This window comes from Drosophila subpulchrella, chromosome 3R (assembly GCF_014743375.2).
Source record: "Drosophila subpulchrella strain 33 F10 #4 breed RU33 chromosome 3R, RU_Dsub_v1.1 Primary Assembly, whole genome shotgun sequence".
NCBI classification, from domain to species: domain Eukaryota; kingdom Metazoa; phylum Arthropoda; class Insecta; order Diptera; family Drosophilidae; genus Drosophila; species Drosophila subpulchrella.
The window spans coordinates 16,046,173-16,072,245 of NC_050609.1; the positions used below are offsets into that span (position 1 = coordinate 16,046,173).

The 26,073-nt window shown below is 42.6% G+C and overlaps 1 protein-coding gene across 1 annotated transcript; it reads left to right on the top strand.

Moving 5' to 3' along the window:
• Nucleotides 1–879: 879 nt before the first annotated feature.
• On the top strand, nt 880–25,045 carry LOC119563235 (protein serrate). Its single transcript, XM_037876541.1, has 15 exons — nt 880–1,133; nt 2,877–3,504; nt 6,687–6,804; nt 7,365–7,552; nt 11,604–11,658; nt 12,536–12,851; nt 15,798–15,931; nt 16,069–16,244; nt 16,833–17,067; nt 18,810–19,538; nt 20,275–20,469; nt 20,538–20,633; nt 22,056–22,427; nt 22,541–23,148; nt 23,369–25,045. The coding sequence occupies exons 2-15, from the start codon at nt 3,271–3,273 to the stop codon at nt 24,122–24,124; spliced, it is 4,212 nt and encodes a 1,403-aa protein (XP_037732469.1). The 5' UTR covers nt 880–1,133; nt 2,877–3,270; the 3' UTR covers nt 24,125–25,045.
• The last annotated feature ends 1,028 nt before the right edge of the window (nt 25,046–26,073 follow it).

Below are 26,073 nucleotides of genomic sequence, written 5' to 3' on the forward strand. Positions count from 1 at the left end.
TGGGCACACACCAAGTCAATTTGTTTTATCTATTGTCGAACAAGAGTCATGTCACAACGGCACAATGAGATTTACTATGTGTTGTTGCAGCTTGTTGCAGTTGTGGCAGCTTGTTGTTGTAGTGGGCAGACCAGACAATGGAAAATCAGCAACATGATTCGATATTTAGATATGCGCCTCAAGAAATATGAGCCGCTAACAACAACAGCGGCAGCAGCAACAACAAAGATGCTGCCGCTTGTCTTGTTGGCCGCATGTAATTGCCAAGTTTGTTGCTTAAGTCTTTTGTTTTGGCTGCGCTGATAGGCCAGTTGCATTTAAATTTGATTTATACACTTTCGGCCAGCAGATAATTGGATGGAAGTCGCCGCTCTGTCTGTGGGGTTTAATAATTGGCTAGGTTTTATTTTTATGTAGACCTGGTTCCCAGCCCAAAAAAACATTTATACAGATTGTGGGAGAGTTCCTTACGATTAGGTGTTAATTGCCAGTCCCTTTTGGGGCTACTATATCTAGAGCAAATGATTGCACTCCTATAGACATAATTAAGTTGGAATCGTAAAAAAAAAAAAAACAGCAGCTCTTAGCCTCGGGCGCGCATGCGTGCAGCAGCCGAAGCGGCAGCAACTCCATTAACTGCCGATTCCGATTCAGATTCAGATTCCGGGCCCTGGGGCTATATACACGGCGTACGACCAATCAGCGGCTGGCTAAAGAGCACTGCCCGAAGAGCAAACTGGTTTTCTCCGAAGAGAAAACAGAGCAGAGAGCAGCGGTACGAGTTAAGCTCTGGGGATCTCGAATCGGATCTTGGGAACCTTATGCCCAGAGGCAATCAGTCGTTAGTCGAGGCCTGAAGCGCACGCAGCACTCAGCGGAAGTCGTTGCCACCACTTTTTCGAAGCGCTTTCGGTGGTTCAGTTCAGTTCAGTATAGTTCAGTTCGGTTCAGTTCCCAACGGGCTATATAGGGGTTCTCTTAAGACCTGTGAGACCACCACCAACATAGCTCTCTCGCGTGACTTGCTCCGCCCCGTGGATGCTGCTCGAGGGCTGGAAATGCCGCAGGATTCGGTTAACGCGTTTAGTCGAGCGCCGTGCTTCGAGCGGTGATGAGCCCCCTTTCTGCCAACGGTAAACCCAAATATGGATTATTGTGAGCCCGAACCCGAACCCGAACCCAAACCCAAACAATTGTGAAAGTGTTAAATGTGCCGCAATCGAATTAAATTGCTTGCTGATTACAACAAATGATGAAGAGCAATCAACTGAAATGCTCGGTGGAAGTAAAGCAAATCGAAAGATCGACAATCAGCCGACATTTTCTGTGTGTGTTTTCTGTGATTAATTCCTGAGCCCCACATGTGTATACAATGTGTGAGCAGAGAAAACGGAAATACCTTTCAATTAAATACAATACAATACAATACATTAATATATCAAAATACAATGCCGTAAAAAATTGTGTTTAATCAAAGGCGAAGGAAAAAGTAAAAGTGCAAACAATGTGAATATGCGAATATACGAGTGCCCCATTCCGGGGAATCGGTGGCCACAGTGTGCTCCATTGATAACGCACACAGACGGCACAGGGACACAAACATAACACGAACACAGGCTACGAAGTGGAATTGAAACATGCAAAGTGAAAGAGAGAAAGAATGAAAACAGCCAACTAGTTCATAATGCGCGGAGATAATACAAATAATAATAATGGGGGCACGGAAAGAAAATTTTAAGGGAACTAGATGAAGTTTATTGTAACTGAGATATAAGAAAAAGGTTCTTAAAAGTGATAAAATATAACAAATGTTTTTAATTGTTTAAAAAATATTTGGGTATCCTAACAATACAATTAATAGGAAGAATTTTTTAAAATCAAATAAAGATCAAACCATATTTTCGTTTTGTGCAGAGGGAGAAATGCGAGATAGTGAAATCAGTAAGGTTCTGAATGGGTGGTACGGACTTGGGAAAGCCCCCGATCAAGAGAGCGATGGAAATGCTTCATGCGATGCCTCACATTTAATACGCTTTTGGAATTATGGATTTAGCATGGTCCAAAGACTATTCAGAACTTCAACAATTATTTGATAAATCAGAGTATATCAAGAAATAGAAATAGAAATATGAAATAGCAAATACTGGCTATAGGGTATGTTATAGTTTGGAGGCCTCCAGCAGTTTATGCATCGTTTTGCAAATTGCCCAGTGAAAGTACAGAGAGTCGGGGGAAGGGAAGGTGCATAGCTGCATCATCCACTTGCAAAAGCCACTTCCGGTCATGCCCTGCAGCAGCAGCATGAGCAAAGCATCGGCAGCATCTGGGTTTCGATTCAAAGTCAACGACTTCCGTTTCATGCCAAAGCCGGGAGGAGGCCCCCAAGCAAATTACTTAATTAAATGGACAATTAACACCCGAGCAGGAGGAACCGGGGCGGGACGAGGGGCCAAAGGCCACTTAAAGGGGTAGAGGGAGATGAATGAGTAATGTGGGCAAGAGTGAAAATATCTGCAAATTAATATGCGCACAAGATGCAAATTGTTTGTGGCCAAAGACACGGCTCCATGGCTTCAGCAGCAAATGCAGCAGCAACCAGCAGTAACAGGGTTAAATTAACATAAATTGAATTGCATTTGCATTTGCTGCACGTTGCCGCTTTTTGCTGCTCTTTGCGGTCTGGCAAAAGTAAATGTTGCTGCGGTTGCTGGCGGCACTTGTTGCTGCGGTTGCTGCTTCTGTTGCTGCTGCAGCGGCGATGTTGCCACTGCAACTGCAACTGGAACTGCGTGTCAATTAGCTTAGTTGATGATGCCCAGTGAAATAGATTTCCCGGCAGCCCGTTTCAATTCCATTTCGTTCGACTATTGTTACAGCCACATCTACAAAACATCATCGCCCATTATCAAGTGGAAGTGTTTTTAAGTGTGAACAAAACAAACGAGAAAAGTACATGCTAGAAGTCCATACATATAAATAATAAATAATTGTGTGATAACAACATTAACAAATCAACAAAAAAAAAACAAAAGGGGAAGGCAGAGTGGAGAAAAATGATACAGTTTCCAGAAAAAACAAATACCAGTGCCACCCAGAACAAGTGTAGTGCATGAAAACTTAGACAAAGGCACTAAAATCTGCATACATGGGCTAATTAAGGCTGCCCCAGAGCGACGAATTTACATTTTAGTGCGGTGCCAATACAAAGTGAATCCGAAACAAACTCCATCTGGATCCAGAGATCCCCCCGCACAACCAGCAACCCCCAGAATGTACAAAATGTTTAGGAAACATTTTCGGCGAAAACCAACATCGTCGGCGGAATCAACAATAGAATCGACAGCAGACAGCCTGAGAATGCCCCAAAAGACGGCGACAAAAAGGCAGCGTCCGAGGCACCGGGAACCCAAAATCGCTGCCCTGCCATCGACGATCCGCGATTGTCGATCATTAAAGTCTGCCTGCAACTTAATTGCTTTAATTTTAATACTGTTAGTCCATAAGGTAAGCAAACCGACATGCAAAAAAGATCGAACCCCAAGCAATAATCGAAAAAAGCCCCAGATCCAAATACATGCGGGTGTAGTGTCTCGGAAGAAACAAAAAGCCCAAAAAAAAAACACTAAATAATACAAAGTTGATTCAACCCATGTGAATTGGCAATAGCTGAGGGCAAAGTTTTGATGGGGGACGTAAATAATGATGATTTGGGTTTATTTTGGAGTGATTTATCAACTCAGCATCCAAAAGAGTTTTGTTTAATGAGAGCTTTTACGCTGGAAATTTCGCAAAGCAGTAAATCAAAATTAAGGCAATATATGAACCTATAAAGGAACAAAATGGTTTTTATTTTATTAAATTTTTCATTTGAAACGGATAATATATTCCGGAAATGTTAAAGTATTTATCATATATGTTATAGTAATATCAGAAAAACCTTTGACAATATTGTATACAATACATTTTAAAGCACTTCTTAATGGTTCTAAGAGTTTTTCTTTCTCGAAAAATTAAGTTGTTAACTTGAGTTTACAGTGAATATAAATTAACTATATAGTTGATTACCATGCACAAGAGCCAGCAATTTGATACCTGCACTTAGTCAAAATATTCCCCAAGTTTCAAACATTAAACTGGTATTTAAATAAAGTCATTGGGCTTCTATAAAAAGCCTTTGACCAAGAATACCAGGCAAAGGTTTAATAGGATCGCGGTATTGAGGACCCCTCTCGAAAAGTGATCCCCCTGATAAGTGGGCCGTTCTATCTCCGAAAACCATCTCTCCGAAATGGTTCCCACATGGAAACGGTAGGCGAGAGTCGCCGGAGTTTTCGACTCTTAGACTTTTCGGGGTGTAGCCGTCATAAAGTGTTACACAAAGTGCCTAAACATGTATTGAGATGCCAGCGGAGATGCCCCGAGCGGCAATTAAACAGGCAAAGAGGCGAAAAGAGTTGGAGAAGAAGAACGGCAGCCAACAGTTCAGAAATACATAAAAATTAATCGTTGGCTGGGAAGCTATAGGGAGTTCTAGAAGAGGGGGTCTCTCGAGGGGCCTTAACAACAATTTGATTAATACGCCCGTGATCTCGAGAGCCAGACATTAGAATCTGAATCCGAGGAGCATGCGAGTCCGCAGAACAAGAAGACTATCCCGAGATGCCGACCGTGGGGCAATCAAATTGATTACACACATTTATCTACTTGGAAGAGGGGATTCGGATGGGGATTGGGAATGGGAATGGGATTGCATTGATTTAGGGTAAGCGAGGCGATAAAAGTCGCCGGCAGCAGTGGTTCAGCGGTCCAGCGGTCCCACTGCAACTATTTAGTTGTTAATGAAGTAAATAAAAGTTAAATATTTTGTAGCGGCGATTTATGGCCGACTTCCAGGGAAAAGCAGGCAAAGCAACCAGCCAGTTGCGATAATATCGCTTCGGTTCACATGGGCTCATGCCCATGTCAGTTGAAATTAACCCAGTTACTCGGCCAAGTCGGGATGCCAAAAAAAAAAGGGAGCCAGAGAAGATCTCTCTCATTTGAGCTGACATTTATTGATCATAAGCTGCGTATTAAACGGACTGCGAAATATGCATAAAGTCAGAAATATGCCCAAAATCAGAAATGAGTTGGCGAAACGAGCTCCCACGATGCAGGCCAAGTTAATGGCCCTGCCAACTGCAGGCTTAATTAAAATTTAATTTCACATTAAATCCGAATGTCGGCTTCATTAAGAGTTCCCCATTTCCCCATTCCCATCCGTGTAAAACATGTGGCGCCGCAGCACTAATTCCTTAAGCATTTCTGGTGGTTTATCTAATCGAATTGATTACGTCAAAGTTTGTCCGGAATATTAGCGGATGCACCTGCCCGAAGAAATGTGATAAATAAATAGTAAGCAGAACGAACCGGTTCTCGATCGACCAACGACCATCGACGGTTAAGAATCCAATCAGTTTGAGGTCCCAGTAGAAGCCGAGCTCGAAGACTCGTCTCAGAGATCCAAACAAAAGGAAATCTCGAGAAAACGCCAAGAGAAACCGACACACAAACTGGTCGAAAACGCGGGGCTCGGAGGGACTTGCATTTGATTGATCTATGGCATGATCAACAATGCATGTGGCTTCAAGTTTGGTTTTTTGTCGGCCTTTTATTTTTATTTTTTTGAGGCTCTACCTGCAGCACCTGCAGCTCGAAAACTGGCCAGTTCCGTTAGCCAAGATCCCAGGCTAAATTGCAATTTATTTCTAATAAACTTATCAACACTGCCAGCTACCAAAGACCATGACAATAAATTCACTGAAATATGAAACCATAAAAGCAGGAGTCCCGAGATGGCCAAGAGTTTTCATTAGCATATTTTCCGCGAAGCAGAACCCATCTAGCCGCCTGGTAATGAACCCTAAACTACAAAGTTGATGGTCAAGATGCAGCTTCCAACTCCAGATGCTACAGTAGAATTCAGCCAGCTCCTTTGGCTAAATTATGATAAGCGATTTGCCGGTGAATAGTTAAACTTTACGGGCTATTTGTCAGTGGGAGCGCTTTCGAGTGGTAGAGAAAGATCGGCGATCTAATGTGTTATTAATTTTATGGCAAATGCTCCTATCGATGGACCCCTGATTTGTGGCCACTTTGGGGGCTACGGCCACAAAGGCATTCTAAATTATACAAGCGGCTGGATACCTCGTTTTGATTAAGTGAGCCGAACCGAAACAGTTAAGCCGCTTTTGCAGGGGGGAAAATATTTCTCATTATTTTCGTGTTTCATTTGCTGCCAGATTTATCAGGCTCCTTTCATTTGCCTACCACTTTGGGTCTGGGTCTTCTGATTTTCCTCTCTTGTATCGATCTATCTATTTTGGTTTTTAATTAAAACCTCTACCGCAGCCCAATCAGAGCGCCCTAGGTGGCTTATTAGCTTTTACAACCAGCGAACGAGCTGGCATCAGATCCATAAAGTGTTGAGCATATTATTCGATTTGGAATGTAAGCTGTGGTGATGGGTATTTATGCTATAGAAAGAGGGTACTGGGATTCACTGGGGTTTTTTTTTGGGGGGGGGGCTTCGTTATGGGTCATGATTGATTTGAACGATTTGAGATCTGGGCGCTTGTCTTCGCTGGAATACGATGATGTACTGGCAGTTTCGTTAATTTTGTTCATGTTCTCCACTTCCAACACAGATATCCGCAGCTGGTAACTTCGAGCTGGAAATATTAGAAATCTCAAATACCAACAGCCATCTACTCAACGGCTATTGCTGCGGCATGCCGGCGGAACTAAGGGCCACCAAGACGATAGGTAAGTCCAAGTCCGAGTTTACTAAGCCCCAACTGCGAGATGTATGACTTTTTATGGCATTTGGCGTGTCAAAGAAAGTTAGGGCCTCGTAAAAAATTCAGTGTTGCTTTTATTTTATTGTGACCTATAAAATAGTTACAAGATACATTCTTAGCAATTTTTTTTTTTTTAATTATCTAAAATAAAGTCTTGTCTTATTACCATTAATATTACTATTATTACTAACAAAAATATTTGGCAGTTCCTTTTTACTTAAAAGTATCTTATAATATTCTAATCAAACTTTCATAAATATTAAAGCATAATGCAAAATTCCTAAGCTGCTAGATATTCTCTTTGGAATCCATCCGGGCTCTAAAGTTCTCCGATATTTCCTATCTTGCTCACCCGAAATAGACGGTCAAGGCTCTTTGCCTATCAGCAGAATTTGCACTCTGCAAATTTTTTTCGCTCGTACTAATGAATTCCCTCTTGTTTTTAACGATGCCCGACAATTATGCAATCTTTCTGCATGTCTATAGTATAAAGTGTGATAACCCGTGCTGGAACTCTAATTTCAGGCTGCTCGCCATGCACGACGGCATTCCGGCTGTGTTTGAAGGAGTACCAGACCACGGAGCAGGGTGCCAGCATATCCACGGGCTGTTCGTTCGGCAATGCCACCACCAAGATACTGGGTGGATCCAGCTTTGTGCTCAGCGATCCGGGTGTGGGAGCCATTGTGCTGCCCTTTACGTTTCGATGGACGGTAAGTGCACCAGTTCCCATTAACCATAAGCCATATACCATATATTATACCATGCTCCCATAGTAAGACGCACGCTTTTGGCACGAGCTCTCTTCTTTTTTCCCCATCGTCGTTGCTGTTGTGTGTGGGGAGGGAGCTTTCATTATTGTTTTTCGACTTTAGATAGCTCGGTTCCGCCTGGAGAGCAGCCGAGCTGAACTGAACGCTCATGGGCGATAAGGTCGAGCCGGCAACAGAAATGTGAATGAGCCGAGAGCTCGTGCCGTATTGATAAGAATATGTATTTATGAAAGAAATGGGGGAAAAAAACCCAGAGGGGCATAGTCTATGTGGGGTTCCCAAAACGGAGGAGAGATTCTCTTTACTTCCTGTGGTCAAAACTTTAAGATTCCCCAAAATCAAGGGGCGTGAAAATTCCAAGGCCAGCACCAAAAGCGGCTTACTCATTTCGAGCAACTCACCTAAAACCCTTAAGAACCGACCCATCATCATTTTCGTCAGAGGAGATTCTACCCGCGGTAGCCGAAAAAAAACAATTAAAAACTGTGTTTCATGTTTTATACTTCTTTGCCGGGCACCTCCTAAGCGGCTTTCGGTTAATTAAGTGAGCATAATGCGGGCTTATGACTGCCAAACTGGGAAGGAATAAAAAACAGACATATACTGAAAACACATGGTCCCAGAAACGTATAAAATAAACGTGGCCTGGTCCGCTCTTAACTCGGTTAAGGTAAAAATGTAACCTGACTGGGTGTAGTCGCAGAATTGAATTAAAGTTTTGCTTTTGCTCGTTTTTTATTTCGTTGTTATGTACGGGTGTTGTTCTGGCCGTTGTTTGCTGCTGTTTTGGCGGTGTTCGAAGCTAACTTGGTTAACAATTACACGCCTTGGTCAGGTCGGTGACCAAATCCAAACTAATGCGACTGCGATCGGTAAGATAGACCACTTGTACAAAATTGTCTATTCATTACTAATTAAATGGAGCTAAAATATGTGTAATATTAGATACCATATCAAAAAATTTTGAAGATAAAACATTTATGTACCCTTTCTCATTTAAAAGGTGTTTATAAAAAAAATAAAAAAATAATATGAATTTTTATTTTTATTAATTTTTTAAAGGCACAATACTTCACAATAAAATGCAATCCAGTCTTAGGTTTTGATTAATTCTCTACAACGTTTTTTATTATTTTTTTTGTGTTTATAAGAAATATATCTGATATCTTATTGCTTTAGGAATCATTTTAAATATTTCATGTTTTTTGGTAATATCTTTGTGTATTAATCATATAAACTGATTTTTAATTTGTGTAATATTTCTAAATAAAATTCAATTTATGTAAATTAATACTTTCAAAAGTATTTTTCAATAAAATAACTAAGAGGTGCTTTAAAATCCTCTCACTTTTAATTACAGTATTACACGTTCTTTAAAATGCCATTAAATTGTTAATGAAATTATGGGCTAAAGTCGTAAGAATTTTTGTAATTGAACCGCAAATTAATTTAATTATTTTTCGAGTGCAGTAGAACTTGCAGAATCGCAGTCGCCGTTGACGCCGACGTCGGCATGCGCATGCGCCGTCGTTTACATTAGGCAGGGGCGACTGTAGATGGGATGGAGGGAAGTGTGGGGCTTGTGGGGGAGCAGGCATGCGTCAGAGCCGGGTCTTGGTCTTGGGTCTTGGTCCCAGTCTTGGGTTTGGGCTTGGGGCTTGGGGCTTTCGTCTGGTGGTTGCCTGTTCTGTGACTCCACCAATGCCCCCCTCCTTGCCCCTCCCAGAAAGCAGGCAAAGTCGTGGCCTGAAGTGCGGACAACCTGTTTCGTGGGAACATTACCTTGTCGCGCTTGTCGCTCGGCCGATGGCGATGGCGATACGTTACGCTTCGCTTTGGTTTCGCTTTAATCTTGTGCCTTTGCCAGTGCTTTTTTCCCCAGTTCCTCCAGATCCCCTCGTCTCCAATTCACATGTGACTGACTCGAAAAAAAGACCCAACGAAACCCGGCAAATTCTGCATACTGCCAGCGTAATATTCGCCTGCAGACAGTCAGTCAGTTGGTCTTTTTGTGAGGCACCCTCTCAAGAAGCCTTTCACAAAACCCATGAAAATCTTCAAAAACCGAAAGACAAAAATCAAGTAAAAAGAGCTGCCGATATGGTCGCAATTGTCCCACTTTTTATTGAATGACTTCTTATGCGGCTGCTGCTGATTGAGTGAATGGCATGTTAAGACTCATAAACATGACTTAGGAAATACTTGAGGCCGGGCCTCAAGAGCACACATCATCACAAACATCATATAAGATCGGCGGGCCTTCGATGTAACTGTCAAACACCGACTTCAACGGGAGGCCCTCTTCTTCCTCACCTGAAACATTCGAAGCCCCAAACGATTTTCACTTGACAATATTTTCCAAGTTCCAAAACGGCCTGAAGATCTGGAGTGCCCGTGCGCAGCCATTGAGCGATCTCGAGTGGTATTTGTGGTGCCTGTTCCACTTTTTGCTCAAGATCAATGAATGACTGCCCAAATAAAATAGTTTTGTATGTTGTGGGCTTTCTTGATCCATTTTGCTACCCCCACAAAAAAGCATTTTTTTCGAGATGAAACACTTTTGGTAACCTAGGGCTTCCATTAATAAAAGTGCTTGGCCCGGAGACAAGGTTCTTCAAAGTTGTGTAAACATTTCGGTGGCCAATTCACTGACTCGAGAATTGTCTCGCTAAATGCTACTTGATTTGATTGATTTTGAAAAAGAGAAAATAATTTTCATAAGCAAATGAATCTACCATTTTTATTATTAATAACCCAAAACCTCCTCCCATTGGCTGGCTTATGTCTGGGTTCTCGTATTGTATGAAATCCAAAACCATCACCATTTTCAATTGATATACTTCCGCTGGCATTGCCATGTGCCATATATATCCGTATAGCCGTCAGACGGATCATGATTTTAGCTCGAGCCCGGAACAGAACCGTATATCAATGGAGATGGAAATTTGAGACAGTCAATTATGGATGGATGGATTTGCAAACTGTGTCAAGTTGTTGTCGCTGATGTTGATCCGACTGCAATTAGCCAATGTCTGCTTTGGACTGATTTAGTGTCGCGTCGCCAGGGCAATTACATGGGAATCCCCCTTCCGCTGCCCCGCCCACCTATCCAACGACTTGGCCGCCGCCTCCCACTGCTAAATGAGCATTTCCTGGCATCCAGCGGCGGCATCCAGACATCGTCGACGTTTAATTGCTTTCTGCCCAACGAGAAATCTTCTACGACTGCCCAGCTCGGAAATTACAAAAAGAAGAAACAGCAAATCTTCAATTTTTTATAGACCCATGCCAAGGCGGAGTTGAAAAAAATCAAAGGAAACTCCAGGTCGAAATTGTGTATGCTCTAGAAAATTAATAAGTGTCTGTCAGTTATTTAATATGGTTTCAATTTCACTTTTAGAACCTTCATAATAATTTTATATATTTATTTTATTTCCCACAGATCCAAATCATTTGATCTAGTTTCCAATTATTAATGTCAGAAATATCTTTATAAATTTTAAAGCCCCTTTTAAATTTAGGAACATTTTTTTAAAGACTAAATACTAAACTTTCTTTAGGAATACCTTTTCAAATTTTAAGAAATTTGGTTTATTCTTTATTAAATTAATTAGGCCTTTCAGAAAGGGTATGAAAACAAAACAAATCTAAAAATCAAAGAGAATTGTGTCTGTGTTGCTTTTTCGCATTTTGTTTTGGCCAATTGCAATGCCATGGACAGCGACATGGACATGGCCAAGCTGAAGTCTGTTTAGAAAGTCCGCTCCTCCTGCGTGAAATTAAAGTGTTTAGCTTTGCTTTGTTTGCTGTCTGATCGCTTTGTTCGTTGTTGGTTTCTTGGTTGGTTCGTTGTTGTTTGTTTGTTTGTCGGCCGCTGCGTTGTCTTCATTTGCATGGCGGGCAGCCTGAGATTAAACTGTCCATTAGAGTCAAACTTGAAAACTCCAAACTAAATGCCACCTTTTCCTCCTCTCTCCACGTTCAATTACAGAAGTCGTTTACGCTGATACTGCAGGCGTTGGATATGTACAACACATCCTATCCAGGTAAGTGCGGTGGCAATTGCAGACTTGTGCTCGTTACCACAGCCCCTTGTTGCAAGTTGCTAGTTGGTAGTTGCTAGTTGCAAGTTGCTAGTTGCACGCTGCTTGTTGCACGCTGCTCGTTATTGTTTGCCAGCCAAGCATTTGGCTTAATTAGCAAGCAGAGACGCAAAAGGTTGCACTCAGAGAAAATCAGTCACAGTAGTTACTCAACAGTCATATAAAACCATGGAATTACATGTTTTAAAGTAAGACAACTTGTCTAAGTAAAAAAATATTATTTTGTTTCTGCAAAGAATAAAGTCTTTTATAAACATATTTTTTTTTGCTATACATTTAAAGTATAAGCAAAGGTAAACGCATTTAGGGCTGTTATTTTATCCACAAGTTAAACTTAAAGTAGAATTTAAACCTTGAAAAAATTAGAATTTAATAATTACTTTCAGTTAAACATACGAATGAGAAAACAGAACTTAAACCTTTTAAAAAATATTCTCAGAAAATATTTATATTTAGTTTATCGTCTAAAAATTATTCAAAAAATTCGTTGATGCAAACTTTAAATATATTGAATAAAGTTTTTTGAGATTTTTCCTAATCTTAAGTTGTAGCCTTGATTTTCTCTCAGTGTGCCCTTAAGCGCCCGAAATGGTGCCAACAACTAACTAAATTCTCCTGCCCACATTCAATCTCCTCCCCAATGCCCCTGCCACCACTCCATTGGAACGCCAACGTTGATGCCACCAACAACGAATCCGAATTCGTATCCGAAAACCGACGACAACCACAACAATTGTCATGCCATGGTCGCGATGGTCTCTCCTCCAATCGGAATACCAACTCCAAACCCAAACCCAAACCCAACCCGAATGAAATGCAGATGCGGAGAGGTTAATTGAGGAAACATCATACTCGGGCGTGATACTGCCGTCGCCGGAGTGGAAGACGCTGGACCACATCGGGCGGAACGCGCGGATCACCTACCGTGTCCGGGTGCAATGCGCCGTTACCTACTACAACACGACCTGCACGACCTTCTGCCGGCCGCGGGACGATCAGTTCGGTCACTATGCCTGCGGATCCGAGGGTCAGAAGCTCTGCCTGAACGGCTGGCAGGGCGTCAACTGCGAGGAGGCCATCTGCAAAACGGGTTGCGACCCCGTCCACGGCAAGTGCGATCGTCCAGGGGAATGCGAGTAAGTAGCTCCATCTACTATCTGCCTACCAGTTTTTCTATATTTTTTCTTTATCCATTTTATCCATACACCTTTTGTAATTACGACCCCCCGGGCCACCCCATTTAACGATGTGATTATGACACTTTTTGCATGTGGCCAGTAAACTTTTGAGCCGGCTTAATGGCCCTGGCCGCCAAGTCGCCACTCGGTTCACCATTGACAGGCGGGCCATCCATGCCATCCAGGCCAGGCCAGGCTCACTCACTCGCACAGTTATAATAATGGCCAAGAGTGGTTTTCTTTTTGCGCGAAATCGGTGGCACAGAAATGGGTTCTATAGCTCACATGGGGCGCTTTTTACTGTCTTCGCTTTTTTCTTTATCGCCTCTTTTTTCGAGGCTAAATGTGTGAAATTGTTGGCAGCGTTTCTCTCAGGAAAATGCCAATCAGTCGATGGCGAACGCTGGGATGGGAAATATACGGGGGTTAATTATACATATTGGTGGATTTAGCTAAAGTTTTTGGTATATATATAAGATTGGATCAAAAAATGTCTACATATCTCAGATATCTTAGCTTATATTGCAGCTAAAATTATATATATTTTTTTTTTTGTTATTCCTTTAGTAAACAAAATGAAAATGTGAATAAACTGCAACTTTCATTGCACTGAGCCAATCGCTTCACTTCCCAATCAATCCGCATTCCTTATTAAATTGTTCGCACTCGGTAACTGCCCATTTGGGAGATAACCCGAGTGCTATAAAGTTGTAACCAGCCATATAATCTGCAATCAAGTGCCAGTACCAATGCGATTCCCGGCCAGAGAGCAGGCTAATCAAACGCCCGCACGATGGCCAAATGCTGATCGGGCCAGGAACTCCTCCTGGTCCTCCTTGTCCTCCCCCTCCTCCTCCTCTGGCTCCTTCTACTCCGCTTTCTTGGGTAGTACTTTCAGTCCGCCCCTTTGGAGCGGTCATGCCCAGACGATGGCTACATGGAGCGACTGGCACAGCAAGAGTTTTAGACTCAAATGTACTGGAAAAAAGTTGAGATCATATGGAAACTTATGTTATGAGATACATATATCTTAAAGTAGTATTGGCAAAAAAACGTTCATATTTATTTAATTTTTTTTAGTATCTTAAAGTATCTACAGCTATTTTTTTATAACCAACTTTTTCTTTGACCAACAAAAATTATTAACATCCTACCAAGTTCTTTATTTTACTATGTTTGTGATTAATATTTATTATACGTATTATTATACGTATTTATTTTAAATATCATTAATTTTAAAATATCTTTCTTACTTTTTTTAACTTACACTTAATTTCTCTCCGTGCACTTCCAAGACCCAAGAGCGCAGCACGAAAAAACGTTTGTGCTTCGGTTGTTCCTGTTGCAGTTGCTGTGGCAGCAGCAGCAATAGTTGTTGCAGCTGCAACAGTGGTTGTTGCCCGTTGTTAATGTAGCAGCGTAACACAGAATACGTGAGCCGGCGGAGCCATGATTGCATTTCTCGACTGCATCATGATGCTCTGTCAGGCATCCAATCCTCCAGTCCAGTCCATCCTCCATCTATCCACTATCCACCAACCACCATCCTCCTCTCGTCCTGGTTCTAAATAGCAATAATTAGTGTGGCCTAGAAAACATCAAAAGTCAGCAGATTTCCGCTCTGCCGCAACAATTATAAGCCAAGAAGAAAAATTACTTTTGCTGTTTGCACGTTGCTGGCCCATTTGTTGGCCAGAAGAACCAGAGGAGCCGATTCGCAGCCAGATAACAACAGGCTGCCGTTTTAATGAAATCATAAATTACCGACATCGAACGGCGATGTCGACTATCGCCGAGCATGACGTGATGCCCGGAGCTTGTAGAGTTAGCACCTCGCCGGGCGATAACTCGATACTCCTCGATACTTGGATACTCGGGTACTTGGATACTTGGATACTTGGATACCCGATGCCCCGGCAGGCTAACTTTGATCCCGCTGCACTTTGGCGTGTTGCGGCGATAAAATCGCAGTCTTTCTGTTTTTTTTTTGTTGCCCCAAGCTGGAGCAGAAGTGGCCATTTGTGGCCAACTGGCTGCACTGCCACTTTAGCATTTGATGCATCAAGGCCAAAGTTCAGAGTGACCCAATTCGGTGTTTGCCCAGAGCCAAATGCGTTCCCAGGCCAAATTGAAATGTAAGGAAACACCAGACTCGAAATAGCCGGATGAATAATGGGGGAATGTTTTCCCAAGATGCAGATAACCTTCAATGTTCTCTTAGTTTTTATAGCCCCAATAAAACGAGACATTCCTCACAATTACAATACATTTACCAGACGGTCATTAACTAGAACAGGTATTCTATTGAACTTTACCAGAAACAAGGGTTGCTTGAGGTTTCCCCTGCAAAGGGGAAAAGGTCTAACATCATGTAATGATCTCTTTAAAAGTAAGGCTATCCTTAAAATAACAATATTTTCAACAGATAAAGTTTGACTTAAATAGGTGTTCTATTAAGTTATTTTTAATAAAATGGGTTTCTATGGTTTACTCTTACGTATAGTAATCAGTTTCTTATTCAGTCACCCCTTCCTTAGTTAAATATGTTTCCCATCTGCAGATTATGCAGATTATCTGTATGCTATCATATATTTTCTTGCAATAAGCTCACCTTTCAGCTAGGGTCCTCTACGCCCCATTTTGTATTTGCAGTTACACTTACTCATCTTCTTTCCCAAGATGCACATCTGAACACTCCTATTTATACCCCAGCGAATGAAGATCACCTTTCGGTGAAGGTCTTCGATGCTCCATTTTGTAATCAGAGCTAAACTTATCTTTTCCCAAGCTCCCAAGAATCCTTCAACTTTGAGCTAACCTTTCGGCTAGGGTCCTCAATGCTTCATTTACCAATCAGCGAATGTAGATTTCAGACTCATCACCACCATTCGATTTAATCCACAGATGCAGACCTGGCTGGCGGGGTCCGTTGTGCAACGAGTGCATGGTCTATCCCGGTTGCAAACATGGTTCCTGCAACGGCAGCGCCTGGAAATGCGTCTGCGACACCAACTGGGGTGGCATATTGTGCGACCAAGGTGAGTTACCTCGGCAATTACCAGTGGAAAAGGGGTTTGGGGAATGGGCTCAGGCGTATCATCGATAATATCGATGCCGCTGCCTCGTATATAACCACATATTTCATAGTTTCCCTACTCCACTCTGCCCCGAACAGATTTAAATTTCTGCGGCACCCATGAACCCTGCAAACACGGCGGCACCTGCGAGAATACCGCTCCGGATAAATACCGCTGCACATGCGCCGAGGGCCTCTCGGGCGAGCAGTGCGAGATCGTGGAGCACCCCTGTGCCACCAGGCCCTGCCGCAACGGCGGCACATGCACCCTCAAGGTGAGTTCCATATCCCAGATCCCAGAGTTATGCACTCTTTCGCAGTGCCATAAAATAATTTAATACGCTCTGGATGGGGACCCCCCATTTGGCACTCATCTACGCGGCACTGGAAAAACAAGTTTTCGTTTAAAAATAATTCCAAATAGGAAAGGGTACTGGAAAATATTATTTAACAGCTTAAAAACAAAATAGAACCCCAAAATTAATTGTAAAGTTACCAGAAAAGCTAAAGACAAAAGGGGGTTGATTATAAAATTGCAATATTGATTGCTCAATGCTGAAGTGATAATTTATTAGAAACCTGTACAATACACAACAAATAAAATTCACTTTCTATGATTCCCTTATAATTAAAAAAATATTAATATATGATCCTCAATGCTAAAGATATTTTTCTAAAAAAAAGGTTAAAATGTCAATATGATATTGTTAGTATAAGATCATAACATTATTTAAGGAGTTCCTTAAAAATATTTATTTAATCCCTCAATTCCCAACATTTATCAATATCATATCTAGGCAACACATATTTATTTATATAACTTCTGAAACATTTTTTGACGAGTGTAATTGCTATCTTTTTAGCCGTCCAACCGACGAACGTCGACGCTCGGCAGGAGCAACATGGGCAGGCCGGTGAGTCGGCGCAACTCGATGCGCAGCCTGGATCACCTGCGTCCGGAGGGGCAGTCGCAGAATGGCAGCAGCTCCTCGGGACTGGGACTGGGATCCCTGGGCTCCCTGCAGCTCCAGCAGCAACTGGACCCCGACTTCACTTGCGGCTGTGCAGCCGGATGGACGGGACCGACATGCGAAATAAGTGAGTTTTGATTTAATTTTATTCCGCAGCACGCGATTAGCCACAGCTCAGCTAAAAGTGGCCAGTTGGCCAAGTTGCCGCTTGGTAGTTGCTAGTTGGTAGTTGCTAGTTGCTGATGTTGCTGGTGTGCGGCGATGTTGCCGCTCGATCATGCAATTGAACACACACGCATTTGGCTGTAGCGAAATGAAATGAAGTGAAATGAAATGAAACGTAGCACGCACAGGCTGTTATTGTTGCCGGCTTTGGCTTTGGTTTTGGCTTTATTATGATTGTTGGTGCCACGGTGGTCCGAATCCGAAGCCAAATCCGAGTTGCCCAGGCGAATTTGGTTTGCTTCGGTTTTGCATTCCAATTGGAGCACGACCGACACATTCACCAGAAACTATTTGCTGGCCATTGCAATAAGCCGTAAGCTAATTGAGTTGCCATTCCCAAAACGAATGAGTCGGCGTTGAAGGATTTACATTTTGTATGGAAAGCTCTTGCTGTTGCCAATTAAGGGCCTTCAATTGTTGGCAAGAGCTTGGGTTTATTTATGGAAATTTCAATGGTTGGATTGTAATATTTATGGCACTTGAAATTACATTTGTTTATGGAATTTGAAAGGAATCAGGAAGTTGCAAATTCATTTGCTAATATGTTTACTTATATATTTTTTGTATACATAATAAGCATTTCTATGCTTAAAAATTAAGTACTTTAATTTTCATAAATAAAATTTCATAAAAAGTTTTTTTAATTTAAACTTTAAAATAATTATGAATTTTTCAAGTAAACTATTTCTTTGGCAATAACCTAATTAATATTTTTGTATAATCATACTCGTTGTTCACCTTTAAAGAAACCCCGATTTCGTGGGAAAATATGAAACCTTTCAGCTTCCAATTATGTATTTCATAAAAGCTTAATTAAGTTAAAAGTTTCCCAAACTGCTGCTGATCGCCAATCTGACCCTATTTGCAGCTAATGGCCAGCCAAGGGTCAGAATTTTATTTTTGGGGTGCCCTTCTTATCAGACCCTCCGTAAAACAAACAAATGAGTTGCGTGCTGCTGTTGAGGAAAAAAAATTGGGAAGTGGAAGGAGAAGGAAGCGTCGTCTTCTGAAGATTTCAGGCAACCGATAAGCCAGGCACGCAGGCTCAAGCTGCTTTTTTTACCAATACTCCAATGCCCATCCAGCAGTTAGTTCAATGACTTGAGCCCGGGCTAAGAGCCACCTGCTCAAGCTTCTGCTGCTCGAGAACTCAACAGCAAAATCAACACATTCACCGAGAGAAAATGAGTTCCTAAGTCAACATTAAATAATAATTAACCAAGTGGTTGCAAACCTGGAGAAAAAAGTCGAGAAAGCAGGTGGAGTCGAAGTGCTATTAACAAGATTTAAATTTTACTTTTTATTTTACAAGTACTGGCACAATAAAATATTTGAAGAACATTTCAAGAAATTATTCTGAGTTCTAAAAAAAATTGTTTAATATAATTTCTGTTTAAAGCTACTTAAAAATGTTTAATATAACAAATTAATTATTAATTTTAAATATAAGGCACACTTAAACGCTTGACTCCTCAAAACATCTATAGCCTTTTCCTCAAGCTGATTAAATATTTTAATATTCTAGATTAGGGCTTAAACTGGTTTTTATTTTGCACGGATTTCCAGAAATTTCCCCCAGTGCTTGCACTTTATCTGTGGATGGCACTTAAACAATCTGCTTGAATTTCCCCTCATCCTTTCCAGATATCGACGAGTGCGCCGGGGGTCCCTGCGAGCATGGTGGCACATGCGTCGATCTAATCGGCGGCTTTCGCTGCGAGTGTCCGCCGGAGTGGCACGGCGATGTCTGCCAGGTGGATGTGAATGAGTGCGAGGCACCGCATTCCGCCGGAGTGGCGGCCAACGCCCTGCTGACCACCACTGCCACGGCGATCATCGGGAGCAATCTGAGCAGTAGTGCTTTACTGGCTGCCCTTACCAGTGCGGTGGCCTCCACCTCGATGGCCATTGGACCCTGCATCAATGCCCGCGAGTGCCGCAATCAGCCGGGATCCTTCGCCTGCATCTGCAAGGATGGCTGGGGCGGAGTGACCTGCGCCGAGAACCTGGACGACTGTGTGGGCCAGTGCCGGAATGGAGCCACCTGCATTGACCTGGTCAACGACTACAAGTGCGCCTGTGCAGCAGGCTACTCGGGTCGGGATTGCGAGACGGATATCGACGAGTGTGCCACATCACCCTGCCGGAATGGTGGTGAATGTGTGGACATGGTGGGCAAGTTCAACTGCATCTGTCCACTGGGCTACTCGGGTTCTCTCTGCGAGGAGGCCAAGGAGAACTGCACTCCATCGCCCTGCCTGCAAGGACACTGCCTCAACACGCCCGAGGGTTACTACTGCCACTGTCCTCCAGATCGCGCCGGAAAACACTGCGAGCAACTGCGTCCGCTCTGCTCCCAGCCGCCCTGCAACGGTGAGTAAAAATAGAATGGCCCAGACCTCCGAGAGGCCATGGGAACCGATCTCGCCCCGATGAAGACATCATTAAGCTCATCAATCGCAGATTGCCAGCTTTTTGTCGTCTTTCGAGGGATGCGAGATTCCTCGGGCACACACTGGGAAAATGAGTTTGATCGAAAAAGATATGTTTAAAGTTAAAAAGGGACTCTAAAAGTACACTTTAAAGGTCTTAACTTAGATCCTAAAAAAATTGTTTTCCTTCAAAGATTTTATAGTCCAACATACATGTTATTACATATCAACTTTCTTTAAAAAATAAAAGTTTTCATTATTCATAAATATTTAAATTTAAAAAAAATGCAATTTTTTTATATGAATATTAATAAAAAATTTAAATAAAATACCTATCAGTCATTTATCAACTAAATGTTAAATATTTTTTTGGAACAATAGGCTCAATAAATTCTTTAATTTAAAGTGTCCTTAATTCAGGCAAGGTTAATGTTCCAATAAAATTTAATTTTATTTAAATTTATATTTGTATCTTTAAACAATATATTTATTTTTAAAATTACTGAGCCTTTTAACTAATATTTGAATATTACATTGCATCACTAGATTTAAAAAATGGCTTACCCTTAGAAATGGGTTTTCTTACAGGCCATTTTTCATATTTTGGCTAGCTAAGTTAAATTTCTCAAAGTGTAACCCTGCGTTAATAAGCCTAATCATGTCCCCCAATCCAACAGAGGGCTGCTTCGCGAATGTCAGCCTTGCGACAGCGGCGACATCGACGACGACAACAACCACATCGGCGACAACCACGAGGAGGATGACCAAGCCAAGCGGATTGCCCTGCAGCGGACACGGCAGCTGCGAGATGAGCGACGTGGGCACCTTCTGCAAATGCCATGTGGGCCACACCGGCACCTTCTGCGAGCACAGTGAGTAGTCCACATCCACGTCCACTGCCAAACTGCCCAAGACGGCTAACTCATTAACTTTCGCGCAGATCTCAACGAATGCTCGCCGAATCCTTGTCGAAATGGGGGAATTTGCCTTGACGGCGACGGCGACTTTACATGCGAGTGCATGTCGGGCTGGACAGGTGAGTCTCGGGATGGAATGGGCTGGGATGGTATGGGATATGATGAGATGAGTCGCGTTGAGATGAGCTCAGCTGAACTGAGGCGAACTGAGCCGCGTTTGAGTCGGGTGCGCTTTAAGCGGCCAGGCCGCCAAAGTGAACGTCAAAGCGTTGCAACAAGTGCAGACTGCGAAAGAAGTGAAAAGCCGCAGGCTAAATACCCTTGGGGACGGCTGGTTCGTTAGTGGGGATAGGCGAAAGTGGTCCTTAGAAAGGGAAAAGTTATAAAAGAAAATATACCCTAAAAGCTAAGCTTCAAAACAAAATTAATCAAATATTCTGAGATTTTCTAAAGTAATACCTTAAAGTATATAATTATGTAGATGACCTCACCATTTTATATTTAATACAATAATCATATATTGAAAGTATAAATAATTATTTACCCAATTTAAATAGAGTACAAAATTATTGAAAACACTTTAAATCAAAAGGTTGATATAGGGATTTCTTTATACCTATATCAACATTTTGTTTTTACAGTTTCTTTACTTTCTTTTTAACCAAGCCTAATAAACAAGAATGGTTTTAAGCCATCCCAATAAATATTTACAGCCTCACCGAGAAGTTTCTACTACTCCTTCTGTGAGGGCATAAAAACCTGCTGTAAGCCTGGCTGACTGGCGCATTATCAACGCTTGGGGGCTTTAAATGGGCGCGAGACGAGTATGAGTACGAGTACGAGTGTTGGCCACGTTAAGAGCTACGCTCTCACACACACGATCGAGTCGGTCGCATTTATTTGAACATTGAAAGTCGGCAGTCATTACGGCCTCAAATTGAAGCGAATGCGGCTGAGCCGCAAAGCTTTTAAAAAATATATATATATCTGCGCGTTAGTCGCAGTCTTCGTAGCCGGCGAATGTATATTTGCCACATGTGGCAGCCAAATCACCCAGGGGGTCCAAACTCGCGGCTAGGCCGAACCTTTGCCATGATTTATGCTTGTTTTTAACTTGCGATTTGCATATTTCACGCGTTTCGCTTTTTTGTCACAGATACAGATACAGACAGAGATAAAGAAAATGAAAATAGATTCGGCCACAGTTTAGATACAGACAGAGCCACATCGATCTATGTCGGCACACTTTTACTTTTCAATTAGTTCAAGCCAAGCCAAACGGTCATGGCAATCCTCTTTCTATGAATTACGGCTCCCACACTCCCAATAAGTTTGTTGCCTAAGTCTTTCGTTTCTTGGAAGTCTAGATTTGCTAAAAATGTTTGATTTTGTAAGAGCCGCATTGGCAATTTGAATGTGTGATCACTTCTAACAGGTTCGTCTTTTGTTTTGAGAATACTTTTTTGAAAGGAAAAATAGTGCTGGGCTTCTTTAATATTTTGTTCGAAATTAAATATATTTTTTAATTTTTCTCTGTGCAGGTAAACGCTGCTCGGAGCGGGCCACTGGCTGTTATGCCGGTCAGTGCCAGAATGGCGGAACCTGCATGCCCGGAGCGGCGGACAAGGCTCTGCAGCCGCATTGCCGCTGTGCACCCGGTTGGACGGGTCTTTTCTGCGACGAGGCCATTGACCAGTGCCGCGGACAGCCGTGCCACAATGGCGGCACCTGCGAGTCGGGAGCGGGCTGGTTCCGCTGCGTCTGCGCCCAGGGATTCTCCGGTCCGGACTGCCGCATCAATGTGAACGAGTGCTCGCCGCAGCCCTGCCAGGGAGGAGCCACCTGCATCGATGGCATTGGCGGCTACAGCTGCATCTGCCCAGCAGGACGACATGGTGTGCGATGTGAAATTTGTAAGTCCAGCTTAAACAATTAATAATAAATGATAATTTCTGGCTTAAAGTAATGTAATAAAATATATAATTTATAATATCCCTAACAATATTTTTCCAATCCCTACTTATAGTACTTTCCGATCCCAAGTCCGCTTGTATGAACGTAAGCAACACCATCTCCCCCTACACCGCCCTGAATCAAAGTCAAAACTGGTTGGACATTGCTCTAACCGGAAGAAGTGATGACGATGAGGACTGCAATGCCTGTGTTTGCGAAAATGGCACCTCTAGGTGTACGAATCTCTGGTGTGGATTGCCCAACTGCTATAAGGTGGATCCACTTTCCAAGTCCTCGAATCTCTCCGGCGTTTGCAAACAGCACGAGGTCTGTGTTCCGGCACTCAGTGAAACCTGTCTCTCGTCGCCCTGCAATGTCCGTGGAGATTGTCGAGCTCTGGAACCTTCGAGACGGGTTGCTCCACCCAGTCTGCCGGCCAAGTCCAGTTGCTGGCCCAATCAGGCGGTGGTCAACGAGAACTGCGCCCGACTCACCATTCTCTTGGCCTTGGAAAGAGTGGGCAAGGGTGCCTCGGTGGAGGGACTCTGCTCCCTGGTAAGAGTCCTCCTGGCAGCCCAGCTGGTGAAGAAGCCACCAAGCTCATCTCCCCAGGAGCAGGGCATGCTCATGGTGCTATGCGATCTCAAGACGAGCACCAATGACACCGTTGAACTGACTGTGGTAAGTGTTTGAGTAATTCTTTATAAATTTAGGTTTAAGGTCACTATTTACCCAAGAAAATTTGTTAGTCCTAGTCTTGAGGTTATTAAAACTCCAATATTCCATTAAAAATACATGTCAAAGACCTCATACTCACTATTACTATACCATCATCTTCTATAAATAAATAAGTATTACTAAAACCTAATCCCAACTCCATTTTCTCTCTCTATACTTCCAGTCCTCCAGCAAGTTAAACGATCCCCAGTTGCCGGTGGCGGTGTACCTGCTGGGCGAACTCCTGAGCTCCCGGCAGCTGAACGGCATCCAGCGTCGCAAGGAACTGGAGCTGCAGCACGCCAAGCTGGCTGCCCTGACCTCCATTGTGGAGGTCAAGTTGGAAACGGCCCGCGTGGCCGATGGATCGGGCCACAGTCTGCTGATTGGAGTGCTGTGCGGTGTCTTTATAGTCCTGGTGGGATTCTCGGTGTTCATCAGTCTGTATTGGAAGCAGCGGCTGGCCTATCGCACCAGTTCGGGCATGAACCTGACGCCCTCGCTGGATGCACTGCGTCACGAGGAGGAGAAGTCGAATAATCTGCAGAACGAAGAGAACCTAAGGAGGTATACGAATCCGCTGAAGGGCAGTACAAGTTCCCTGAGGGCGGCCACCGGAATGGAACTCAGTCTCAATCCCGCTCCTGAATTGGCTGCCTCGGCGGCAAGTAGTTCCGCCCTGCACCGATCGCAGCCGCTATTCCCGCCCTGCGATTTCGAGCGGGAACTGGACTCCAGCACGGGACTGAAGCAGGCGCACAAGCGCAGCTCACAGATTCTGCTGCACAAGACCCAGAACTCCGATATGCGAAAGAACACGGTGGGCTCGCTGGACAGTCCGCGGAAGGACTTTGGCAAGCGGTCTATCAACTGCAAGTCCCTGCCTCCCTCCTCCGGAGACGAGGGCTCCGATGTCCTTGCCACCACTGTGATGGTTTAGCCGTGATCTCACCAAGCAAGCAACCAATCAAGAAACCAACCAGCCGCCCACAGCCAGCTCAAAGTTCCAATTGCCACAGCACGGGCGCGATTTCCAAGTGCATTAGTAGCTTAAATTAAACTAGAGATAGGTTTATACTTAGGGGTTAACCCATAGCGAAGTGGTTCTGCTGATCGATCTTTATAACTTCAATTTTATATACCAAAACTCCAAGTCTTTTAAGGTACGAATTGCTAGTTAATTAAACTTTCCCAAAATTATTTGTATACCTGATCTTATCTCAAGTAGAAACCAGTTTGAATCGCATTAGAGTTTGGGAACACAAGTATAATAACACTTAAAACTTCAAGTTCTTCATAAGCATACATGAACCATTTTTATCGTGGTTTGAGTTAAGGATTGTTTGCAGAACCAGATCGTTGTGGACACCCAAAAAATACAAGTTAGCTAGTGTAATTCCTAACTCTTCTCTTCGCTAAGCAACATCCTACACAGTGTGATATTTAGTGTAACCCAGGCGCGCATTTACAATCATTAAAAGGTAAAAAGATATATAACAAATAAAAACTCCTTGGCTAGCACAAGCTGTATATAGTTCTCATTTAGGATCAGCGCGCTATATAAGATGTATAAGCTGTAAATACTGTAAATTAGCAGTTACCGTTATTGTATTTTGTCTATAGATAGCATCCTAGTATTAAACTAAGACCCAGCCGCAACGCGTTAGACTTTAAAAGTTGTTTGCAATTGTACGCAATAATTTAGATTTAGGATCGTAGTTAGGTAGTTGTATAACCGGGTAATATTCAAGCGATTTTGTATTGTATTATACCTATGAGTGTAGTAATATTTATTTATTATTTTAATTTTGATCTAGAAGCAATAAAGCAATATTAATAAAGATAGTAAAATACATAATAATATGATGGTTTTTGTAGTTATGGGAGGGGGAAGAAAAAATGTTTGCACGGTAAGTAGATATTTGTTTTAAGCTCTTTACAGCATTAAATATCGTATTAAAATATTTTAAAAATTCCCTAAAATTTCCAAGTAACAGGTTCATTATTTTTCTTAAACATTAAAACATTTTTTATAAACCCTGAAACATTCTTATGGTATAAGGCAGTTATGCTGGACTTTTTTGCCATCGACATCATTTCCTGTCATTTGGACTCGTCTGGATCGAAGAGAAATATGTTCGGCTGGGATTGCGGCGATCGCATTTGAAATATGCGCTAATTGAATGTGAAAACCAAATGCAAGTTGGGCACTACAACGGATCCGAATCAGAGGATCGCGGATCGGGACACAAATGGTGGAGCTGGCGAAACAGATCAGAAGGCCAGGAGGAAAGAAAGCGAAATCGACCAGAGAGCAATGCATTTTGCGTTGTTCGGTTTCTAATTAAAATACCAAAAAGAGCCGGTCGAAACACACTCACAAAACTAAGCTCAGCGGATGATCAAGGCCCCAAGGAGTGGATACAGATACAGATACGGATAGGTGGGGATACTGAGGAGGTGGCGGGGGTTTTTACCACAACGTGCGTAAATTTCGTCAGCGGTAAACTCGGCTCGAACAAAACGAAATGGCCGGGTTCTGGGGTGTACGAGTGTGTTGTTAATGAAGCAGAAAATGCCAGGAATTTTCGCTTGATTGTGGCTGCCTCTCCTTCTCTTATATTCGTTAATGCACAGAAAAAAATAAAGCAGGATGCCTTAGATTGTGACAGATTAGAGTCGAATTGGATTAGTTAAAAAATAGGTGTCTACCCTTTTTTGTTATAAATGTTTTTAAAGCCAGTTGAGAATTTAGGAATCAATACATTTCGCTTTTAAAATAATGATGATATTTTTGGAAAAAGTTGTTAAATTATTAGTTTAATTCTAAGAAATATATTATTTTTCTCATTTTTAAAAGACATCTGTTGGTATTTTGGGTACTTTAAG

Coding starts and splice junctions, on each gene's coding strand:
- LOC119563235 (XM_037876541.1), top strand. CDS start 3,271: ATGTACAAAATGTTTAGGAAACATTTTCGGCGAAAACCAACATCGTCG. Junction 15,932..16,068: donor TGGCATATTGTGCGACCAAG/GTGAGTTACCTC, acceptor TGCCCCGAACAG/ATTTAAATTTCTGCGGCACC. Junction 17,068..18,809: donor GGGACCGACATGCGAAATAA/GTGAGTTTTGAT, acceptor CATCCTTTCCAG/ATATCGACGAGTGCGCCGGG.